The sequence below is a fragment of the Sporobolomyces koalae genome (assembly GCF_050403365.1).
Source record: "Sporobolomyces koalae JCM15063 DNA, S_koalae_JCM15063T_v1_ctg21, whole genome shotgun sequence".
In the NCBI taxonomy this organism is placed as follows: domain Eukaryota; kingdom Fungi; phylum Basidiomycota; class Microbotryomycetes; order Sporidiobolales; family Sporidiobolaceae; genus Sporobolomyces; species Sporobolomyces koalae.
In genome coordinates, this window is record NW_027481750.1 from 166,817 (window position 1) to 190,065 (window position 23,249).

The 23,249-nt window shown below is 54.8% G+C and overlaps 5 protein-coding genes across 5 annotated transcripts; 2 read left to right on the forward strand and 3 right to left on the reverse strand.

Moving 5' to 3' along the window:
* Positions 1–1,061: 1,061 nt before the first annotated feature.
* Positions 1,062–16,904, forward strand: DYN1 (dynein heavy chain; the record flags this gene model as incomplete). The annotated part of the gene is made up of 26 exons (XM_076679297.1): positions 1,062–1,524; positions 1,605–2,030; positions 2,097–2,498; positions 2,568–3,136; positions 3,196–3,250; positions 3,311–3,484; positions 3,550–4,200; positions 4,269–4,732; positions 4,799–5,032; positions 5,109–5,745; positions 5,817–6,493; positions 6,560–6,807; positions 6,886–7,180; positions 7,249–8,026; positions 8,092–8,394; positions 8,457–8,853; positions 8,915–9,370; positions 9,438–11,325; positions 11,400–13,600; positions 13,667–13,745; positions 13,813–14,000; positions 14,069–14,709; positions 14,771–15,826; positions 15,892–16,049; positions 16,114–16,579; positions 16,648–16,904. 26 exons carry the CDS (start codon positions 1,062–1,064, stop codon positions 16,902–16,904), a joined length of 14,163 nt encoding a protein of 4,720 aa, XP_076533606.1.
* Positions 16,905–17,016: 112 nt separating this feature from the next.
* Positions 17,017–17,512, reverse strand: SDH8 (Sdh8p; the record flags this gene model as incomplete). The annotated part of the gene is made up of 2 exons (XM_076679298.1): positions 17,017–17,054; positions 17,161–17,512. The coding sequence occupies 2 exons, from the start codon at positions 17,510–17,512 to the stop codon at positions 17,017–17,019; spliced, it is 390 nt and encodes a 129-aa protein (XP_076533607.1).
* Positions 17,513–17,926: 414 nt separating this feature from the next.
* JCM15063_000130 (uncharacterized protein) lies at positions 17,927–20,421 on the reverse strand (the record flags this gene model as incomplete). Its single annotated transcript, XM_076679299.1, has 9 exons — positions 17,927–17,989; positions 18,124–18,191; positions 18,282–18,470; positions 18,532–18,886; positions 18,975–19,087; positions 19,165–19,254; positions 19,336–19,450; positions 19,522–19,602; positions 19,672–20,421. 9 exons carry the CDS (start codon positions 20,419–20,421, stop codon positions 17,927–17,929), a joined length of 1,824 nt encoding a protein of 607 aa, XP_076533608.1.
* Positions 20,422–20,736: 315 nt separating this feature from the next.
* MRT4 (ribosome assembly factor MRT4) lies at positions 20,737–21,672 on the reverse strand (the record flags this gene model as incomplete). The annotated part of the gene is made up of 4 exons (XM_076679300.1): positions 20,737–20,838; positions 20,919–21,109; positions 21,185–21,320; positions 21,391–21,672. The coding sequence occupies 4 exons, from the start codon at positions 21,670–21,672 to the stop codon at positions 20,737–20,739; spliced, it is 711 nt and encodes a 236-aa protein (XP_076533609.1).
* A 275-nt stretch (positions 21,673–21,947) lies between these two features.
* On the forward strand, positions 21,948–23,200 carry LIA1 (deoxyhypusine monooxygenase; the record flags this gene model as incomplete). The annotated part of the gene is made up of 5 exons (XM_076679301.1): positions 21,948–22,223; positions 22,292–22,449; positions 22,528–22,773; positions 22,848–23,073; positions 23,141–23,200. The coding sequence occupies 5 exons, from the start codon at positions 21,948–21,950 to the stop codon at positions 23,198–23,200; spliced, it is 966 nt and encodes a 321-aa protein (XP_076533610.1).
* Between the last annotated feature and the right edge of the window lie 49 nt (positions 23,201–23,249).

Here is a 23,249-nt window from a genome sequence, read left to right on the forward strand (position 1 = left end):
AGGCCATGAGGACGTTCCAGCTCGCACTGGTGCGGCCAAACTGCGGAAATATAGCTGACCTTCCCAAACGGACACCGCGCCGCTGCTTCCGCGCTAACCCGGAATTCGTTAGCCTCTTTCCGCACGAATTACAAACGATACTGTACGCAAACATCGTAAGGTTCTCAGCACCGCGAGTAAGAACTCGTGGGGCGTATCGGTTCGTGCAGTCGACGAGTGATTTGCAACGATAGCTCCCGTCATCCATGCGGTCTGCAACGAGCGGAATCAGCTCGGGGTCAACCCGATAGCAAAATTAGATCAGGTTTACAGCCTACAGGAGAGTTGCGGGGCTTTGCGAATCAGCGAAAGCGTGCGACGGGACCGAGCGCGCGCCCGTGGACTGCACTTCGGACTCTGCCCGCTGCACGGGACCAATTTGTCCCACAAGGTAGCATGCGCCCTCGTGAGCTTGTCTAGGCGACAAACGGTCAACCAGGTCAACCGGTCAGGCGCTCGCGGATTTTGACCAATGCCGGAACAGCCTTTGCTAACAGGAAAGCGAGCGAATTATCACGTCAACCGCAAACGGACGCCTGCGCCCGCGTGATTACGAAGCAGCATGATCTCTGCAATGGTCTGCTGACCCGGTGTTGCGGCGATCGGTGGACAGCGGGCCCTAAGAGGCTCAAGCGATTGATAGTTTGATGCGAGTCTGATACTCACGATCCAGTATAGAGCATGATCGGGCTTCGTGTCAGGTTGTCGTAAGTTCCCGTCGGAAGCACCGAATGTAAGCACCGACACTTGTCGCCGAATGTAGCTAGCAACATGGGCAGATCAAGCCTTTCGCCCGAGCAGCGTTCGTGATCGCCAGAACCCGCGCCAGTTTGAACAGACGCCCAGCTTCGGTCGTTGCAAAGTGGTCGAGTAAGCCCTCTTGCACATGTGCTTGATTCGTGCGAGAACTTCTCACAAAAGTGGTGATGAAGGGGCCGACATCGACTGTGAGTATTAGCAGAGCTGGCCACTCCTAGCGGATGAGCGCGCGTCCTTTCGCGTACCGAGACCATACGTAGAGCATGACCGAGCGAGCAGGACAGTCGGCGACGAGTGAAACGCGTGCCATGAAGCATGCAACGTCAACGTTGCGCGCGTCGTTCAACTCGAGATCTCTCTGCTCGCGACCAACTAGCCCAGATCCCGGAAGCGCCGCATCTGCACCGGATCTGGACAGTATGGACGATCCGCCTCGACCGGCCATCTCGTCGCCTCATTTGGGGTACGAGTCGGAAGATTCGCGCGGTCCTCCTCCACCAGCTCAAGCCCAGTCCGTCGTGGCTCCATTCGACGTACCGGCGTTCAAAACCTACCTCGCGCAACTGCTGCCGCTTGTAATCGGCGCGAACGCCGGCGACCTGGAAACCTTGTTCGACTCGGACGAGTTCGTCGAGCGCACAACCAAGTGGGCAACTGATGCCAATGCTGGAGCTCTCTACGTGATCAAACTCAAGGACGAACTCGACATCGACTCGAAAGAGACCGGTACAAGCTCGCTCGACTCCTGCACGAATGCACGGTCGGTTACTAACCGCTCTTTCCGGTTCTCTTGTCGCTTCATGTAGACGAACGACAAATCGAATACTTCACCTACTCTGTCACAACGTCGCTTGCGTATTCTCCCCAGCAGTCTGCGACGCTCGCCCTCATCAAACATGTCCCTCTGATCGATTCTTCGATCCCGCTACCGTCTCAACTGCACTTTCTAAACCTGTTCGGCCCGGCAGCCTCGTCTCGTTCGGCGTCAGCATACTCTAGCTCTAGCGACAGTCCCAGTAATGCAAGTGGCATGTACGAAGGCTTGCATCGTCTCGTACACTACGGTGTCGCGCCGGCGTTCGAAGCGTTCGTCGAGAGTAAGAACAAGAAGGACCAGGCGCTCGGTGCGGGAGAATCGAAACGTAGGAACGACGACAAGGATGCCGACAGCAAGATGGGCATTCCGATGACGAAGAAGAAATTCGCAGAACTCGAGCTGTCCTTGCTGCACCGTAAGTCGCCTGTTGCCCTGCGCTGTCATCTGCATGTGCTAAAAAGCCATGCTTGCTCAAATGTAGTACAGCAAAACGTGGAGATTCCCGAAATCACACTCTCGGTTCATCCAGCGGTTTCGGCTGCAATCGCCCAAGCGAACGCGAGTGGCACACGGGCTTCAGTCGATTCGCTCGATCCGACACTGCTGTCTGATTCTGCTTTTCTCAACAAGCTTCAGAGCGAAGTCAACTCGTGGATCAAAGAGATCCAAAATGTCACAAAGCTGAACCGCGATGTCGCGAGCGGGACGGCGAGTCAAGAAGTCAATTTCTGGCTGAGCATGGAGAAGGCACTCGAAGGGATCGAGGCGCAATTGAGGAGCGAACCCGTCCAGATCACACTCGACATCCTCAAACACGCCAAGCGGTTCCACGCAACCGTGTCCTTCATTGCCGACACGGGACTCAAGGAAGCGACTGATGTCGGTAAGTGCTTCGCATTCTACTCCCTTCCACCAGGCGCCGCGGTACTGAAGATGCATGCCTGTGATCCAGTACACAAGTACAACCAGCTTATGAAGGATTTCCCACTCAACGAGCTGCTCGCGGCGACGGACCTCGCCAAGGTGCAAGACAGTGTCTTGCAAATTTTTGGCCACATGAACAAGAAGCTCAAACTCTCGCCATACCCTGTCCGTCGGGCCTTGCCACTCGTCGAGGCAATCTCGCGCGACTTGCACGCCCAACTCCTCAAGGTCCTGTCGTCGCAGCGTCTCATGTATTCGGATTACCCAGCGTTCGAGCGCTCCATGTCAGCCTGCTCCGCCGTTTTCCACACATGGGACGACTCCTTCAAGGAGTTCACCAACGTCGCACGCGAAGTAACCCGCAAGCGGGCGGAAAAGTTCATCCCGATCAAGATCTCGCCTGCGCATTCGAAATTGCAGGAGCGCATCACTTACCTCAAGGCATTCAGGAAGCAACACCAACAGCTCCAGGTCATGGTGGGACCGCTCGGAACTGAGACGAAGCGAATCGGGGGTGCGAAAGTCGACGGCGAGATGGACGCCGAAACAGCCCAGGAATGGACTACCGCTCTAGGCGATGTCGACATGGACGCCGAAGTGAGACTCAAAACTTCACGTGAGATTTTTCGAACGCTGACCTTGTCGACCTTGCGCAGGTTCGGCAAGCTTATGAAAGTGTCAAGAATGTCGACGTGCTTGATGTCTCGACGGGTAAATGGCGCAAATGCTAATTGCACTGTTGGATGCGCTGACAAGTCTGATGATTCACAGAGGGAACCGAGATCTGGATCGCTGCCGAGACGGCCTACAATGAACGGGTCGCGCGAGTCGAGAACCACATCATCTCGCGCCTGCGAGACCGTCTTGGAGGCGCAAAGAACGCCAACGAGATGTTCCGAGTCTTCAGCAAGTTCAACGCTTTGTTCGTACGACCCAAGATTCGAGGTAAGCGCGATCTGGCACCATCCTACCCCGATTCCGCTTGCCATATTTACGCCGAAGCTGTGCAGGCGCAATTGCCGAGTACCAGTCGCAATTGATTGACTCGGTAAAGGACGACATCCGCCGACTGCAAGACAAATTCAAGGCGAGCTACCAAGCGTCTGAAGCGCACCACATGTCGCAACTTCGCGACCACCCGCCGATTTCGGGCGCGATCATCTGGGCCAAGCAGATCGAGCGACAATTGTTTCAGTACATGAAGCGGGTGGAGGATGTGCTCGGCAAGGAATGGTCGCATTATGCCGACGGGCAACGACTCCAGACCGAGAGTCAGTCGTTCCGCGACAAGCTCAATACCCGGCCAATCTACGATGCTTGGCTTGTCGACATCAACCGGCGCAACCTCCAAATCAGCGGCCGCTTGTTCAACATCTCGAGAAACCGCCAGCAGGCAGGTGCGCTGCAACTCACGGTCAATTTCGACCCACAGATAATCACCCTCTTCAAGGAAGTCCGCAACCTCTTGTGGCTCGGGTTCCAGATTCCGCATACAGTCGGCAACATCGCCAAAGACGCCAAGCGTGTCTACCCATACGCGGTCAGCTTGATGGAAACTGTCAGGACCTACTCGCAGACGGTCACGAAACTTGAGGCGAACCCTGAAATCGCTCCGCTCATCGCTGCCACCTACAAGAAAGCGCAGGAGCAAGTTGCGAAGGGTGCGCTCAGTACTGCTCCTCGTCGCACTCTGGAGATCCCCCAGCTGACATTAACTCCCCACCGGCAGGTATGAGCTTCAGGTGGGAACACTTTGTCAATATTTTTGACGGCCGCGCAATCTCGTACGGACCCGGAGGATCGCTCGACTCGCACGGGAGCAAGCACACACACTACGTTCGAGAGTTTGCGTCGATCGTGTCCGAGTTCCAAGACCGCACCGATAGTCTCGTCGATCTTTACGCAGACATCAGTCGGACGATCGACGAGCTTCGTACGTGTGCCTATACAACCGAGGCCTTCTCGACGCACCTCGGTTCGGTTCAAAAGACGATCGATAACCTGAACCTCGAAGGCTACGCAAACCTCGATACCTGGGTACGAGAGCTCGACAAGAAGGTTGAAGCGGTCCTGACCGAAAGGCTCAAGGCGACAATCGACAAGTGGTGCGCCGAATTCGTCAAGGAGGCGGGCTCGAAGGGCGCGGGAGAGTCATCTCTGCTTGCACGAAAGAGAGCTCAGGCTGCCCAGCTTGTGAGCAATGCAGATCCCGTCTTTCTCTGAGCGCACAAACTGATACCTTCGTCGCACGCTCGGTAGGCTGGCACCAAGGACGATGAGTTCAAGCTGGAGAGTCTGGTTCACGAGGTTCGAATCCAGAATCAAGTCATCTATCTGAGTCCCCCTATCGAGACAGCCCGCGCGAGCTGGTATGGTCAGCTCCAGAAGTGGCTTGGCGTTGTGTGCGGACTGAGCCGGATCCAGAGTTCGCGCTACGAGATTGGACTCAAAATCCGTTCAGCAGACGAGCAGCAGCTCAACTATGCATCCCTGGTCAGTCTAACCGACATACTTTACCTTCCACTTTCTTTACGTAAGGCTGCACTGCACTAATCATCATGGCTGACAGCTCACGACCATGACCGACGGTACACTCTACCGCCCATTCGCTCTCGTCGAGGACAAGGTCGGCCGGATTTCGGCATACGTGGACAAGTGGCTTCGTTTTCAGTCACTCTGGGACCTCGAGGCCGAGTACATCTACTCGCAGTTGGGGGACAACCTCTCGCAGTGGCAACAACTCCTGCTTGAGATTCGCAAGACCCGCTCGACGTTCGACAACTCGGAGACCCAACGATCGTTCGGCGTTGCCGTTATCGACTACGAACAAGTTCAGAGCAAGGTCAACGCGAAGTACGACACGTGGCAGCGCGACATTCTTGGCCGATTTGGGGCGAAACTCGGTACGTCGATGAAGGAGACTCACGCTGCGATCCTCAAGTCCCGCCACGATCTCGAGGAACACTCTATCGAAACTTCCTCGACTGCAGCGACTGTCACTTTTATCACCTTTGTGCAAGACGTCAAGCGCAAGGTGAAGAAGTGGTCGCCTGAGATCGAGATCTTCGCGAGTGGTCAGAAGACACTCGAACGGCAGCGGTACCAATTCCCGTCGGATTGGCTGTACGTCGACCAGGTCGAAAACGAATGGAGTGCCTTCAATGAGATTCTCGCTCGCAAGAACGCGTCAATCCAGGAGCAACTAGGTCAGTCTCCTTCGCCCCGCTTACCCTGACGGGCTACCTTGCTGAATTCATGCATGTTGTCGAGTACGAAGCTGGTCTCCAATTGAAGATCGTCGCCGAAGACAAGATCCTCCAGAACCGAGTCGAAGAGATCGTTGCCGAGTGGGACAAGGACAAGCCGATCCAAGGATCTCTTAAGGCCGACATTGCCATGAATTCGATCAGCGTGTTTGAAGGCCGTGTCAACCGCCTCAAAGAACAGTACGACTTGCTCTCGAAAGCGAAGGAGTCACTCGACCTCGAAGTCATCCACGATGGACGACTCGAACCCGTGCTCGAGGAGATCCGCGACCTCAAAGCGGTTTGGACTGCGCTGTCTGGTATTTGGGCCCAGATCGCCGAGCTTCGCGATACCTTGTGGACCTCGATACAGACTCGCAAGCTTCGACAGCAGCTAGACTCGCTCCTCTCGGCCACCCGCGAGATGCCAAGCAAGATGCGCCAATACGCTGCGTTCGAGTACGTTCAAGAAACCTTGCGCAACCATCTCAAGGCAAATCCGCTTGTAGCGGATCTCAAGTCGGAAGCCCTTCGCGAGCGACACTGGCGTCAACTGTACAAGGCACTTCGGATTCCGAGTGCCTACTCTCCCTCGTCCATGACGCTTGGCGCCGTGTGGGACCTCGATCTCAAGCGCAACGAGAGCTCCATCAAGGATGTCATTCTGCAGGCCCAAGGGGAGATGGCACTCGAAGAATTCCTCAAACAGGTTTGTGGTAGTTCTTTCACTGGCCAAGGTCCGATCGATTGTGCTGATTGTTCAAAATCTCTGCAGGTCAAAGAGACGTGGTCAAACTATACACTCGACCTCGTCAACTACCAGAACAAGACGCGACTCATCCGAGGTTGGGACGAGCTTTTCACCAAGTGTGGCGAAAATCTCAACTCGCTCACAGCGATGAAGCTCTCACCTTATTACAAGGTTTTCGAGGAGGAAGCATCGTCGTGGGAAGATCGACTCAACCGAGTACATGTGCTGTTCGATGTCTGGATCGATGTCCAGCGTCAGTGGGTCTACCTCGAGTGCGCTCATCTGTCTCGTTACTTCTTTCTTGCGAGTACGCCGGAGCGCTGATGTGTTTGGCGTCTCTCCCCGTCCAGAGGGATCTTTTCGGGGAGCGCCGATATCAAGCATCTTTTGCCAATTGAATCGCAGCGCTTCAACAACATCAACACCGAGTTCCTTGCCGTCATGAAAAAGGTCTCCAAATCTCCTTTCGTGCTCGATGTGCTCAACATTGCCGGCGTGCAGAAATCGCTCGAACGGCTCGCCGACCTGCTCTCAAAGATCCAGAAAGCACTTGGAGAGTACCTCGAGCGAGAGCGCTCTTCATTCCCCCGTTTCTATTTCGTTGGAGACGAAGACCTGCTCGAGATCATCGGAAACAGCAAAGACGTGAGCTTGTTTGCGTTGCTCAGCTGCACATGCGATCGTGTAGCCCTGATCTGCGTTGCTTATTGCAGATCGTGCGCATCGGCAAGTTCTTGAAGAAAATGTTCGCGGGTCTCTCGTCTATCAAGCTCGACGTCGACCACGCCCGCATCGAGGGAATGGCCTCGCGCGAAGGCGAAGAAGTGGTCTTCACGACGCCAATCGTTCTCGCCGAGTACCCAAAAATCAACGACTGGCTGACGAAGCTCGAAGGCGTGATGAAGATCTCTCTTGCTAATCTCCTGGCCCGTGCTTACGATGACCTGCAAGCGTTCTACAACTCGCAAGAAGCCCTCGACAGCTTGAAATTCCTCACGTGGATCCATAAGTATCCGGCGCAACTCGTTGTTCTAGCCGTGCAGATCGGATGGACGAACCTCGTAGAAGCCGCGCTACAGTCGCGACAGTCTCTCGACGGTCCTCTTTCGGTGGTCCTTCGAGGGCTCGATGTACTGGCCGATGCAGTGCTGACCGGGCTTGCGCCGATCCAACGGCGCAAGTGCGAGCACCTCATCACGGAACTCGTGCATGAGCGAGACGTTCTACGTCTATTGCAGGAAAAGAGGGTTCAGGACAGCGATTCGTTCGACTGGCTGTACCACATGCGGTTCTACCTCGACACGTCTCGCTCAAATGTCCTCGAACAGCTCGAAATCAAGATGGCCAGCGCGACGTTTTTCTACGGCTACGAGTACCTCGGCGTACCCGATCGACTCGTACAGACTCCCCTGACCGACCGATGCTACCTCACGCTTACCCAGGCGCTCGAATCCCGACTCGGCGGTTCTCCTTTCGGACCGGCTGGTACCGGTAGGCAGTTTTTCACATTATTTTAGAGTCGCAGCAACGCTCAGTAGTTTGAATCGCTCTTATAGGTAAAACGGAGTCGGTCAAAGCGCTCGGAGTCGCGCTCGGTCGATTCGTGCTCGTCTTCTGCTGCGACGAGACCTTCGACTTCCAGGCGATGGGACGCATTTTTGTCGGTCTGTGCCAGGTCGGAGCTTGGGGATGCTTCGACGAGTTCAATCGACTCGAAGAACGCATCCTGAGTGCTGTATCACAGCAGATCCAGAGCATCCAGCTCGGATTGAGCGCGAGCCTGACCAACCCGGAGACCGAGATCGAACTCGTTGGCAGACAACTCCGGCTCAGTCAGGATACGGGCATCTTCATCACGGGTGAGCCCTGTCACTGCCACTGTATCTCGTATTTCGAATGGCTGACATCGATTCGCTTGCAGTGAATCCTGGATACGCCGGTCGGTCAAATCTGCCCGACAATCTCAAGAAGCTCTTCAGGAGCATCGCCATGACTCGCCCGGACCGCGAGCTCATCGCCCAAGTGATGCTTTTCTCGCAAGGTTTCCGTACCGCCGAGACGCTCGCGTCCAAAATCGTCCCGTTCTTCAACCTGTGCAGCGAGCAGCTCTCGTCGCAGCCTCACTACGACTTCGGCTTGCGAGCGCTCAAATCTGTCCTTGTCAGCGCTGGCCATCTCAAGCGCGAGCGTCTGCAGTCGCCAGAGCAGTCACCTACAGAGCGCTCTATCGACATTGCCGAGCAAGAGATCCTGATCCAATCTGTCACCGAGACGATCGTGCCGAAATTGGTGGGAGAGGATGTCTCGCTTTTGACGAGGTGAGCCTGCCTCCTGCTCTGCGCGTCTCCTAGTGATTAAGCCCGTCTGTACCGTCTCTAGTCTTCTTGACGATGTATTCCCCGGAGTCGATTACGTTCCAGTCAACCTCGATAAGCTCAAGGAACACATTGCGGCTGTCTGTGCCGAGCGTCACCTGGTCGCTGACGAGACTTGGCTACGCAAGGTCGTGCAGCTCTATCAGATTCAGAACATCCAGCATGGGCTCATGATGGTCGGTCCTTCGGCTACGGGCAAGTCGACAGCATGGACTGTGCTATTGGCCGCCCTCGAACGCTTGACCGGGATTGAAGGAGTGTCGTACGTAATCGACCCGAAAGCAATGTCGAAGGAGTCACTCTACGGCACGCTCGATCCGACGACTCGCGAGTGGAATGACGGCTTGTTCACTCACATCCTGCGCAAAATCGTGGACGATGTCCGAGCCGAGAGTTCGAAGCGGCACTGGATCATCTTTGATGGCGACGTCGATCCCGAATGGGTGGAGAACTTGAACAGGCGAGTCCAATGAAGTTTTTTGGATCCACAAACTTCCAATCTGACCGTCTCTTCTTGGGAGGAACAGTGTGCTCGACGACAACAAGCTTCTGACACTGCCGAACGGAGAGCGACTGAGCCTTCCACCGAACGTTCGGATCATGTTTGAGGTCGAGTCCCTCAAGTTTGCGACGCTCGCCACCGTCAGTCGTTGTGGGATGGTCTGGTTCAGTGACGACGCTGTCACACCTACGATGTTTTATCAGAACTATCTCAGCACGATCCGGACTGTCCCTCTCGACAATGTCGACGAAGAGGCGGCTCTTGCACATCGCAGTGCTGTGACCGCCGCGGACGAAAGCGATGTTTCGCCGATCCTTCTCACCCAGCGACTCATCGCATCGAAGATTGAGCAGTTCTTCGACGTCGACGGACTCGTTCCGCAAGCCCTCGAGTACGCCAAGTCGGTCGACCACATCATGGACTTCACGACATCGCGCGCCTTGACCACCCTATTCTCCCTACTCAACAAATCCCTCCGCAATGTTGCCGAATACAATGCGCAGCATGCCGATTTCCCTCTCCAGCCTGAGCAAGTCGAATCTTACATCACGAAGCGGCTGCTCGTCAACCTCGTCTGGGCCTTCACTGGCGATTCGAAACTCGACACGCGCGCCGCGATGGGCGACTTCCTGCGCAACCACTCAGGTCTCGACTTCCCGCCTCTCGGACCTGGCGGCTCCCTGATCGACTTTGACGTCCATGTCGCCAGCGGCGATTGGTTCTCGTGGCAGAGCTCGGTTCCGACGATTGAGATAGAGACGCAAGCTGTGACCTCTGCCGACGTAGTCATTCCGACGATGGACACCGCCCGACACGAGGAGGTGCTGTACTCCTGGTTGTCCGAGCACCGCCCCCTGCTGCTATGCGGACCTCCCGGATCTGGCAAGACGATGACCCTGTTCAGCGCCCTTCGCAAGCTGCCAGACTTAGACGTCGTTGGACTCAACTTTTCGAGCGCGACCACGCCTGAGCTCATTCTCAAGACCTTCGAGCAGCACTGCGAGTACCGCAAAACGCCGAACGGAGTCATCCTGTCTCCCGTTCAGATCGGCCGTTGGCTCGTGCTCTTCTGCGACGAGATCAATTTGCCTGCGACCGACAATTATGGCACGCAGAAAGTCATCTCTTTCCTGCGCCAACTCGTCGAGCGCGGAGGATTCTGGAGGACCTCGGATAAGGCATGGGTCACCCTCGAGAATATTCAGATCGTCGGCGCTTGCAACCCACCCACGGATCCCGGTCGAGTTCCGCTCACGCAACGGTTCCTCCGCCATGCGCCGCTTGTCATGGTCGACTACCCTGGCGAGACATCCCTGAAACAGATTTACGGGACATTCACACGCGCGCTGCTCAAGGTCATTCCGACGCTGCGTGGCTACGCCGAAGCACTCACAAACGCGATGGTCGAATTCTATCTCGCATCCCAGCGCCGCTTCACAACCGACATTCAAGCTCACTACATCTACTCGCCACGTGAGCTGACGCGTTGGACCCGCGGCATATATGAAGCGCTGCGCCCGCTCGACAATCTTTCGGTCGAAGGTCTCGTGCGTTTGTGGGCTCACGAAGCTTTGCGCCTTTTCCAAGACCGACTCGTGAACGAAGACGAGAAGAAATGGACAGACGACAACATCGATGCGATCGCGCTCGCACACTTCCCGACTATCGACCGTCAGGAAGCTCTCGTACGCCCGATCCTGTATTCGAATTGGCTCAGCAAAGACTACGTCCCTGTCGACCGCGAACAACTTCGCGAGTACACGAAGGCGCGTCTCCGCGTGTTCTACGAAGAGGAGCTCGACGTGCCTCTAGTCTTGTTCAACGACGTCCTCGACCATGTCCTTCGCATCGACCGCGTGTTCCGCCAAGTCCAGGGGCACTTGCTTCTGATCGGCATCAGCGGCAGTGGAAAGGTATGTCTCACGCTCGGGTGCTCTGCTTAGTCGTCTTTCTCAGCTTACGGTCTCACATTGATCCCCCCCACCAGACCACACTCTCGCGTTTCGTTGCATGGATGAACGGTCTGAGCGTCTTCCAGATCAACGTCCACAACAAATACACAGGCGAGGACTTTGATGATGATTTGCGCACAGTCCTGCGTCGTGCTGGATGCAAAGGCGAAAAGATCGTGTTCATCATGGACGAATCGAACGTGCTCGATTCGGGATTCCTCGAACGCATGAACACTCTCTTGGCGAATGCCGAGGTGCCGGGTCTCTTCGAGGGCGACGAGCACGCTGCTCTGATGACTGCCTGCAAAGAAGGTGCCCAGCGAGACGGTCTCATGCTCGACTCGCCCGAGGAGCTTTACCGGTGGTTCACAGCTCAGGTCGCACGCAATCTCCACGTGGTCTTCACAATGAACCCGCCTGCAGGCGGACTCGCCTCACGTGCGGCCACTTCGCCAGCCCTGTTCAATCGATGCGTCCTCGACTGGTTCGGCGATTGGTCGGACCAAGCGTTCTATCAAGTCGCGCTTGAATTCACGAATACTCTCGATCTCGACGTCGCGCAGTACTCTCCACCGTCGCCCTTCCCCGTGGCGTATCGGCAGCTCGCCTTGCCCCCTGTTCATCGAGCCGCTATTGCCAATGCGCTCGTTCATGTCCACCAAACCATGTACGAAACGAATGCAAAGCTCTCGCGTCGCCAAGGTCGAACGAACCACGCAACTCCACGTCACTATCTCGATTTCATCAATCAGTATGTGAGGCTGTTCAACGAGAAGCGGGACGAGCTAGAAGAGCAGCAGCGCCATCTCAATGTCGGCCTCGACAAGCTGCGCGAAACGGTGGTCCAAGTCGAGCAGCTGCGCAAGTCGCTTGCTGTCAAACGGACGCAACTCGTCGCCAAAAACGCCGAAGCGAACGACAAGCTCAAGCGGATGGTTGCCGATCAGCAGGACGCCGAGCAGAAGAAAGTCGCTTCAATCGAGATGCAGGCAGCGATCGAACAGCAGAAGAAAGCGATTGCCGAGCGCAAGGAGATCGTCATGGGCGAGCTTGCCGACGCCGAGCCTGCAGTGGCCGACGCTCAGGCTGCAGTCAGCAACATCAAGAAGCAACAGTTGACCGAAGTGCGATCGATGGCGAACCCTCCGGAAGCCGTCAAAATCTCGATGGAAGCCGTTTGCATTGCCCTCGGGCACAAGATCGACGGCTGGAAGTCCGTGCAAGCCGTTCTCCGTGGCGAGAGCTTCATTTCCAACATTGTTCACTTCGACACTTCGCGCTCGATGACCCGGCAGCTTCGCGACAAAATGCGCGCCGAGTATCTCTCACTGCCATCGTTCAACTTCGAGACCGTCAACCGAGCATCCAAGGCTTGTGGTCCATTGTGCAAATGGGTCATCGCGCAGGTCAGGTACTCCGACATCCTCGACAAGGTCGGGCCTTTGCGCAACGAGGTCCAACAGCTCGAGGACCAAGCGGAGACGACTCTACACCAGGCGCAAGCTATCATCACCATGATTGCCGAGCTCGAATCGCGCATCGCTTCGTACAAAGACGAGTACGCTGCGCTCATCAGCGAGACTCAGGCAATCAAGAGCGAGATGGAGACGGTACAGACACGCGTCGACCGCTCGATCACGCTCCTTGACAGTCTCGGCTCTGAAAAGGAGAGATGGGAGGCTGGGAGCAAAACCTTCGAGGAGCAAATGAGCACTGTCGCGGGAGACGTCCTCCTTTCTGCTGGTTTCCTCGCCTACTCGGGCTACTTTGATCAATCGTACCGCCAATCGATGTGGCAGGGCTGGTCAACTCACCTCGCAGACGCTGGCATCAAGTTCAAGGTCGACTTGTCGCTTTCGGAGTACCTGTCTACGGCCGACGACCGGCTCGGCTGGCACGCTCGCGCGCTCCCCGCGGACGATCTCTGCACAGAGAACGCCATCATGCTTCAACGTCATGGCCGGTACCCGCTCATTATCGATCCTTCGGGACAGGCAACGACATTCTTGCTGAACGAGTACAAGGACCGCAAGATTTCGACAACATCTTTCCTCGATGAAGCGTTCCTCAAGAACCTAGAATCGGCTCTTCGCTTTGGCACTCCTCTTCTGATCCAAGACGTCGAACATCTCGACCCGATTCTGAATACCGTTCTCAACAAAGAGTTGCGACGAGCTGGAGGTCGCGTCCTGATCAGGCTTGGGAACCAGGACATTGATTTTTCGCCCTCTTTCACGTAAGGAACGCTGCTCTACTGCGTCCGGAAATATAGTCGCTGATGCTACGCCTTCCGCAACATCAGCATGTTCCTCTCGACCCGGGACCCATCTGTCGAGTTTGCTACAGATCTCAACTCGCGCGTGACGATGGTCAACTTTTCAGTCGGTTGATTCCAGAATCTAGTCTGATCTGCCGGCCTTAGCTAACCTGCCGTGCGCTACGCTGCAGATCACCCGAGCCAGTTTGCAGACCCAGTCTCTCGCCCAGGTTCTGCGTGTAGAGCGTCCTGAAGTCGACAAGAAACGCTCGGACCTGTTGCGTCTTCAAGGCGAATTCCGCGCCAGGCTTTTGCACCTCGAGAAGAGCCTCCTCGCTGCCCTGAACGAGTCGCAAGGTAACATCCTCGACGACGACAAGTCAGTAGCATCTGTCCGAGTCCTGCGCGGAGAGAGCGATGTTGATATCCGCTGCTGTGCCTTGACAGGGTTATTGGGACGCTCGAGACACTCAAGCGAGAAGCTGCCGATGTCACGCGCAAAGTGGAGGAAACCGATACGATCATGGCCGAAGTTGAGCAGGTCACCAACGAGTACCTTCCGCTGGCTCAAGCAAGCAGCAATGTGTTCTTCATCCTCGACGACCTCCATCTTTTGAACCACTTCTACCAGTTTCCATTGCGCTTCTTCTCCGACATCTTTGACTTCGTTCTCCTACACAACCCTTCATTACAGGGAGTTACGGATCCCGCCAAGCGACTCGCGATTTTGTTCGACGACCTTTTCCTCCACGTGTTCAAGCGCACCTCGCGAGCTCTGCTGCATCGAGACCATCTCACCCTCGCCATCCTACTCGCCCAGGTCAAACTACGAGGCACCGCGGACGAGCTCGACGAGCACGAATTTAGCTTCTTGCTCGAAGGCGGAAATATCGGTGTCCCATCTGGCTCTGCAGATGCCAGCGACGTGCTCGACTCGACCCAGCAACAACGCCTGCGTTCTTTCGAGCGTCTCGAGTGCTTCAGCCCCGTCCGCGCCCATGTGGCCGAACATCCGAACCAGTGGAGCGCGTTCTTCTCGTCTCGGACGCCTGAGCTTGTCGTACCTGCTGTTTGGTCTGGGCTCTCTCGTATGTTTCCAATCGCCTTACATCTATGATCACCTTTGCTGATACACATTGACGGAGACAGCGATTGCGATCGCGCTCCGACAATCACTGCTTGTCAAATGCTTCCGCCAGGATCGATTGTTGCAAGCCCTCGGCTCGATCGTGCATGCCGTGTTCGAACAGGACCTTGCAGCGCAGACGACGTACGACCTCGGTAGCATGGTTGCGGACGAAGTCGATGCATCGTCTCCAATCTGCCTCTGCTCGGTGCCCGGATACGATGCAAGCTACCGCGTCGATCATCTGGTCGCCACAACTGGCAGCAAGTGCACTTCGATTGCGATGGGCTCGCAGGAAGGCTATGGTCTCGCGGATCAAGCGATAGCGAATGGAGCTCGCACAGGCAATTGGGTCCTGCTCAAGAACGTGCATCTCGCCCCGAATTGGCTCAGCCAACTCGAGAAGCGCCTGCAGAGCTTGAATCCGAATCGCAGCTTCCGCCTGTTCTTGACCATGGAGACGAACCCGAAGATCCCGGTCAACATCCTGCGTCAAGGCCGAGTGCTGATGAACGAGCCTCCCCCGGGTATCCGCGCCAACATCCTCGACTCTCTGCGCAGTCTGACGCCGTCCCGCCTGTCGACCGGTCCTGCCGAGAAGACTCGTATCTACTTCCTCCTCGCATGGTTCCATGCTGTCGTGCAGGAGCGCTTGCGATATGTGCCGCTCGGATGGAGCAAGGCGTTCGAGTTCAACGACTCTGATCAGGAGGCAGCGCTCAACACGATCGACTCGTGGGTTGCTGCCGCTGCGAAGGGACGAGCCAACATCGACCCTGCCAGCATTCCATGGGCTGCGATCCGCTGCCTTGTGCGCGAGACCGTATACGGAGGCAAGATCGACACCGAATTCGATCAGTCGCTTCTCGACTCGTTTGTGGCAACGCTCTTCTCGCCTCGCGCGTACGATATCGACTTTGCCCTCGTTCCCGCGTCTGCCGAAGAGCCGGCCGTTCACGTCCCCGACGCGACGCGACTCGAGCAGTTTGTCGAGTGGACGAAGAAGCTTCCGGAGCAGGAACCGCCTTCGTACTTGGCCTTGCCGCCGACAGCGGAGACGGTCATTGCGACTGCTCAAGGCAAGTCTTTTTTCTGAATGAATGTAAGATAAAGGCGATACTGACATTCCAGATTTCCCGGACAGGCAACGCGCTGCTTAGCCGACTGCTCAAGATGCGTTCGCTCGACGACGACGACGAGACGGTCAGTGCAGAGGCTGAACGAGGACCCGTGTCAGCCCAGCCCGCATGGATGAAGGCTCTACGCGACTCTTGCCTTGAATGGCTTTCGCTGCTACCACAGGTGCGCGACCGTGCATCGATGCTCTATAGACCTTGCTGCTACTGACTCTCGCTCTACTATACAGACGTCTCCTGATTTTGTCGCATCCGAAATAAATTCGCCACTGTCTCGATTCTTCGAGCGCGAAGTGGCGCTCGCGGGCCGGCTTCTGCCTACAATTCGATCTGACCTCGACAACCTCAATAAGGTCTGCAACGGAGACCTCAAGCAGACAAACGATCTCCGAGCACTTCTGTCCGACTTGACCAAAGGAACAGTCCCGGCATCCTGGCGCCGCTACCGTTGCCGTGCTCTCCCTGTTGCCAGCTGGATTGCCGATTTTTCGAAGCGAATTGCGCAACTCGAATCGGTCGTGTCGGCGCAAGATCTCGCACGAGCGCCAGTCTCGCTCGGCCTCCTCTTTCAACCACAGGGGTACATCACCGCATCACGACAGGCGGTCGCGCATGCCACGCAATCGTCCTTGGAGCAACTTTCGCTCAGGCTCGACCTCGAAGCGACGGGCAGCGCGGATTCGTTTACGATTGAAGGTAAGACTACTACACGGACTAGTCTGCGAGGTGCGGTCCGGAGACTCACGACACTTTTGTCTGAACAGGTCTGGTTTTAATTGGCGCAAACTGGCAATCGAAGCAACTATCGCTCAACAACGGAGCAAGCGTTCTCCTCGCACCTTCCTCCCTCGTATGGACACCTACGCCCACTTCGTCCTTGGCGTCTGAAACGGTTCACGTTCCGCTGTTCCTCGATTCGACCCGTTCGGACCTCCTCCTGAGTGTCGCGCTGCCGAAAGGCAATGTTGACCAAACTCTACTCGCGCAACGAGCAGTCGCAATCGTCGCAGCTTCTGACTAGTCCCATTTCGCTAGATTCTTTGGTGTATGTGTGTTCGTTTGCAACTCGATTCTTTCCATTCAAAGTCGAGCGAAATTGCTGTTGCCGTTTGCGACGTCTTCGGTCGATCACATCAAAAGTCGGTCACTTTGCCTCCATAGCTCCAGTCGCCTGCAATGGAAGAAGACGACGTGCAGAAGGGTCAGTTCCTCGGGAATAGGGAGAAGCGAGAGAGAGGGTTCTCGCGGAGGATAAGCCGGGATAAGGCAAGACTGACCATGTTGCAACGGTTCATTCTTGGGTCCTCCCACCTCTCCTGTTTCCGGATTTCGATCACCTTGGAACTTGGGTTTAGGTTTCGCACGGTAATCGGGATGCAATTCGACTTGATCTTGTTCCGGTTGATCCAATCCAACTCCCGTCAAAGGTTTGCTCGCAGGTGCGTTCTGACGTCTGATCAACTCTTCAAACTCTCGTTGTTCTTTTGGAGGTAGCGGTGGAGGAGAAGGACGGTTGAACGAAGTTGAGAGAGGTGTGGAGAAAGTGGCGAAAGATCGAGAGAGAGAGGTACAGGTGCACCGGGAACGCGAGAGTGACATGGGCCTAGCGAACAGCGTGGCTGGGATCATGGCGATCGAAGTGCGAGGATAGTGAAGGCGAGAAAGATTTCGGGTGATCGCGGTGATCTCATCAAAGTTCTCGGATTGATCGCGTTTCCTGCCTATTATTTTGTCTATGTCCTTTATGTCTATACCCTTTATGTATCGTGAAACTGGTCAGTCATCCGATGGCAGGCGAATTATAAAAGGCTTGCAATCGTGCAACTCGAATGTACAGGAATCGACCCAATCGGTTTAAAGAAATGTGGAGCAGGGAGAGAAGAGACTTGCAGACATAGTGCAAAACAACAACATAAAAAGAAGGAAGTAAACTGAAGAGGCAGAGAGCGTACGAAGGAGATGGTACCAAAAAGAGATGGAGGCGCCAAGCGAGCTGTTTCTTGCTGGTAAATCTGAAGCGACGTTTGGTCTCACCTCTTCAGTTCAATTGGAGGAGTAGATGTCGGGGAAATCGTCCTGCATCCAAGGTCGGTCGGTCGCAGAGTACTAGGTACGACGGCAAAAGTAAAGCCACAGAAAAAGCCTGTTTCAGTGACGATTCCTTACCTGAACATCCCGGATGACCAAGAGGAATCCGGATAGACAAAAAGGGATGAAACAAATCCGAGAGGTACCTGTACCAAAGGTCGTTTGTACGTAACCATTTCATTCGCTGCTCTTTCGAATTCGTCTTTCGTCTTTGCACGAACTTTCAGGGACGAAGAAAAAATTGCGGCGGTCATCGAGTGTAAATCAGCTCCGTGATTCTTGTCTGTCGTAATGTAGAGAGGAAACTGACTGGGTATGATGACTCCGAGTTCGTAGTTGTTGATAACCAGTTGAGGCCCTGAACTGCCATTCTGTAGTTTGCCCCATGCCGAAGCTGTCATGTTGTGAGATCCAATATACATCCATCCTTCGTGAGAGTTGTCGCCAGTCGTCGAATTGGAGAGCGTAGCAGGAGCAGCTTGAACTCGAGTTGCCAACACTGAGCTCACCAAGACATTAGTATAGTCGGACATATTGAAAAAATCCTGAGAACGACTGACTGATTTTGGTATGTGCCGCGATCCTGTCCCGTTTGCTCTGCCCTTTGTAGAACAACTCTCTCGGGAAAGTTTTCGCTTCCCAATTCGACTTTTTGCAAAAGATCGTCCCTCCTCCTTGAACGCCTACGAACGAGTCGACAATCTCGTGTTGCGTCGGGAACACAATCTTGAGGGGAAATTGTCCAGTTGGGTTGAATTTTTGGCCTGATTTGGGAACCGTGAATGGAACGAGCGGGGACGTGGCTTGTGCTCGTCGGGTTTCGGAAGGGGTGAAGTAGGTAGTCGGATGAACACCACAGCACGAAGTGTAGAATTGAATGAGCCACCTCGGAGGGTATTGACCCAAGGAAGAGCCCTTGATTGGTATGAAAAAGATATTCATCGAAATGGGTCAGGAGTCGAGAACATGAGGAAAGTCGATGGGATACGAGAGATGACTCAACGGTCGCTTCGATCTGCCAAGTTCCTCCTTTCGAGAACCCGAGACTATCGACTGCTTTGGCCAGACTTGCCAATCCTCCACCTTTGTCAAAATCGTCTCCATCCGTGTACCGCCCTGCGGGTCGCATCGGATACTTTCGAGATCAGCTACGTAAGTCTCGTGCTGAATCAACAAAATGTTGCCAGACTCGCCCTGGATTGAATGCACAAGCCGAACGTCTCGAGAACCCGAAAAGTTGTAGTTCTTGCCTCCTTTCAGAAAAGCTTTCGGAGTGCCGAGTTCTGGTGAATCGGAGCACACGTTACACTGAGGTCAGTTTCTGCCGGTAGTCAAATGGCTTATAACGAGAGAGACTACGCCACTTGTGAGGACTTGGAACATGTTCTTCGAGAACTGCGTATGAGTTGGGTTTTGGTACGGAGACAGGTCGACGTGAGGTTCTTCAGGTAGCAAAGGAAAGTCATGAACGTAAAAAGCCTATAGTTGTAGGGATGCTTCAGTAAAGTGAGTCTATCAACAGCGGACAAGGACACGAGCAAAAGTTATACGTTGTCAATTTGTGCCCAGTCGTACTCGATTGCATTCGCAGTAGGGATCACGATGCGACAGAAATCTTTGTGATAATAGACCTGTGCATCAGCTGCTTGTGTCAGCCTCTCACCAGATGTCGCAATCAGGCGGAGGACGGATTGGCTGACCATGAGTTTCGTATGCATGCATCCGACAAATGGATCTGGAGACCTTCGTTCCGGATTGACCCTGAACAAGTTCAACTTATAACTTCCAACGAGTTCGATTTGTACGGGGTTCGTGATCGGACCCGGATTGATCAACAGCAAGGGAGTTTCTCGAGGGAATTGGTTCGCGATCCAAAGTTCATCCATCACGAATGCCGAAACGATCGCGAGTTGCAAAGTCGAGCGAGGACCGATCAATTGTTTGAACGAGAGTGAATGGGTACAGTTCGGATCGGGATGAAACACGTTTGGAACTCGTCGAATCGATCCAGTCCAGAATCTCTGTTGAGACGGATCGCCTGGTACGGATTTCATAGATTGGTCGTCATGATCATCATGATGTTCAAGGGTCGACAAGGTTGCGATTCGAGGTCGTTTCGACGTGATTGCAGGTGGGCGGACAGTGGGAGTACCTTGACGTTTCGCATTACGTTCCAGCCTCTCGCGTTCCATCTCTGCACGACTGAGCGTCTGGAGGATCCCTCCTTGTTGAGTGACCGGTCGCTGAGATTCTTCATCTACACCACGCTTTCCCTTGCTCAGATCGTTCTTGACTTGCAGTTTATTCTCGGCATTGCCCGTTCGAGGTGAAAGAGCTCTGGTCGAACGAGGCTGGACTGCATATTGCTTGTCATCGTCATCAGAAGAATCGTCGAGCGTGATTGTCTCGATTGGACGTTTCTTGTGCTTGCTGCCGTCGCCGGACGTCATGAATGCCTTTCTCTAGCGTGTGTCTGTTTCGCTTTGAAAGAAGCGATCGAAGCGAGAGGCGGGGCAACAAGAGTCGAATCGATATTCTGACCTTTCATTGTCGTTTTGACATTCGAGATGGATCGCGATTTTAGCATACCTGATTCGCCTCGAGCGGACTCCGCGCGCGAAGCAAGTGTCTCTCGTCCGCAAACTCGTAGAATGGGAAAGAAAAATCACATGGTGTTACAGAGGAAATAGAGACATAGCAGCTTGCGGAACAAACAACATCCCAGAATGCCCCCAAGGAGAAAGCCTAAACTCGCAAAGTGAGCCTTACTCTTCCTTGTCGTCCTCGGCGTCGATCGAGTCGGCAACGGAACCTCCCGCGATCGAGCCATCCGTCAGGTGGATACCTAGCAGAGGGATGATTTGGAACTGTAGTGAATTGATACACAAAGACGTGGTCCATCGTCAGCATTGCGAGGAAAATGTCGGAAAAATGTAATTTCACTCACAGTTGCGAACGTCTTGCCAAACAGTTTCAAGAGGTTGACTTGGTTCGGATTCAGCGTGTCCCCTTTTTGGCACACGGTGTGTGGGGTCAACAGAGTTGGCACTCCCTTGAGCAGCGAAGTCGAAAGGCCGAGTTTGCGGAACTGAGGTTCGAGCGAATGCGGTGCCAAATCGTCATTGATATGAATCGGACCTTTGATATCACGATAAATCTCTTTGTCAGCTCTTTTCCCAATCTTTGTTGAATACGAGAAATGCCTGGGTTTACCTTGAGGCAATTCGAACGCTTCGTCGACGACATTGCCCGTACGCGCAAAGTCTTGCTTCTTGAACGACTCGAACCAATCCAGCACAACCTCGGGGGTTTCGTCCGTGAACAGCAAGCCTCGGTTACCCTCGAGCATCTGCAATTGACGATGAAACTGTCAGAAACATCACTTGCTAGCGCGAAAGAGAGATGGGGAAGAGACGGACGTTGGCAATCTTGGAAACGCCGAGTCGGCATTCGTCCTCCTTGGTCGCTCCAAGTCCTTTCCTCATGACGGCGTTCCTGCCAAGGAAGATCTTGGATCCTTTCCATGCGGCGCGAACCTCTTGGAGCAAGTTGTTGCGCATGTGTTCCACTTGGAACACCCACACGTACGCGTACTGGTCTGCCGATTCGCGTACCGAGTCGATCAACGCCGACTTGACCTCCTTGCCCTTCTTGCGCACCTCGGTCAGGGCGACGACTTTGTCTCGTTTCGATCGCGGCATGTTTTTCGTTCGAGTCTTGAAGGCGGCTACGTGCGGGTGAGGTTCGGCAGTCGTGTGCAGGCAGCGAGTAGGTTGCAAGTACTGTCTGTAGTACGGAGATGCGGATGAAGTCGATCGAAGACGAGCGAGAAGGAAGAGCGAGCAGGAGATCTTTTTTCGAGAAATTCGAAATCTCATCTTTAGATCTCTCTCAACTTGTTGAATCCCTCCACTTTGCCGCGGTTCTTGCCTCCTCCTCCTCGCATTTCTCCAGCGTTCGACTTTCTTTGGAAGAGATGGCACAGGAACAGGACGACATCTACACTCCGCTCGATCGGTTGCTCAACTCGAGCGAGACCCCGCTCGCACAGCGGTTCCGCGCCCTGTTCACCCTCAAGTCCCTCGGCGGACCTCGTGCGATCGAGATCATCTCGAAAGGATTCGACGGCGAGAGCGCTCTGCTGGGACACGAGCTCGCGTACTGTCTCGGTCAACTCAAGGACAAGGCGGCCCTCCCGATCCTAACCAAGGTCCTCACCAACCCAAAGGAGCACATCATGGTTCGACACGAGGTGAGGAACCTTTTTCCCAGTCATCGCGAATCGGACAAGATCCTGATCCCTTCGAGTATTCACGATAGGCAGCTGAAGCGATGGGAGCGATTGGCGACGCCGACGCTCTGCCCGTCCTGCGAGAACACTTGAACCACCCAGAACCCGCGATTCGAGAAACGTGCGAAATCGCCGTCGACAAACTCGAGTTTGATCAGTCGGAGCAGGGCAAACTTCAAGCCGCAAAGTAAATTCTCTCGTTTTCCTAGTATCGCAAGGATTTTGTGTTGACTTGTCATTTGCATCCCATCCCCTTACTTGATAGTCAATACCCGTGTATCGACCCTGCACCTGCCAGCACGCATTCGCCACTAGTCAGCGCTGCCCACTCGGCCGCGCTCGCTACGCCCGACTCGCCCCTCTCGATCGACGAACTCGAACGGATCCTGCTCGACCGCAACTTGTCCCTGTTTGAACGGTACCGCGCCATGTTTGCTCTTCGCAACGATGGATCGAGACCGGCCGTACTGAGTCTCGCGAAAGGGTTCGAAGACGAATCCGCTCTGTTCCGGTGATTATCCCCTCTTCTCACTGCTGCTATCGCATTCTACTGATGAAGATTGATCTGCGCGTTGTTGTTGCAAGTCACGAGATTGCGTTCGTGTTTGGACAACTGTCGAGTCCCGATTCGGTACCGGCCTTGATCGACGTGTTGCAACGCACCGACGAACAGGACATGGTTCGACACGAAGCAGCAGAAGCGTTGGGTGGGATCGCGACCGACGAGTGTTTCCCGATCCTGAAAGAGTTTGCTCAACGGATGGACGTACCAAGAGTCGTGAGGGAAAGTTGCGTGGTCGCGCTCGACATGGTAAAACTCCCTTCCTCTTGTCTCCTCCGTGATTATGACCGAAGTGTTCAGACGATTGATGTCGCAGTACGAGTACGAGCGATCGAACGAGTTTGTTCCTCTACCTTCGACCGCCACTGCTGCTTGAGCACACGTCCTCCTTTTTCTTTCCTCTCTATCGCTGTTTTATTCTCCCT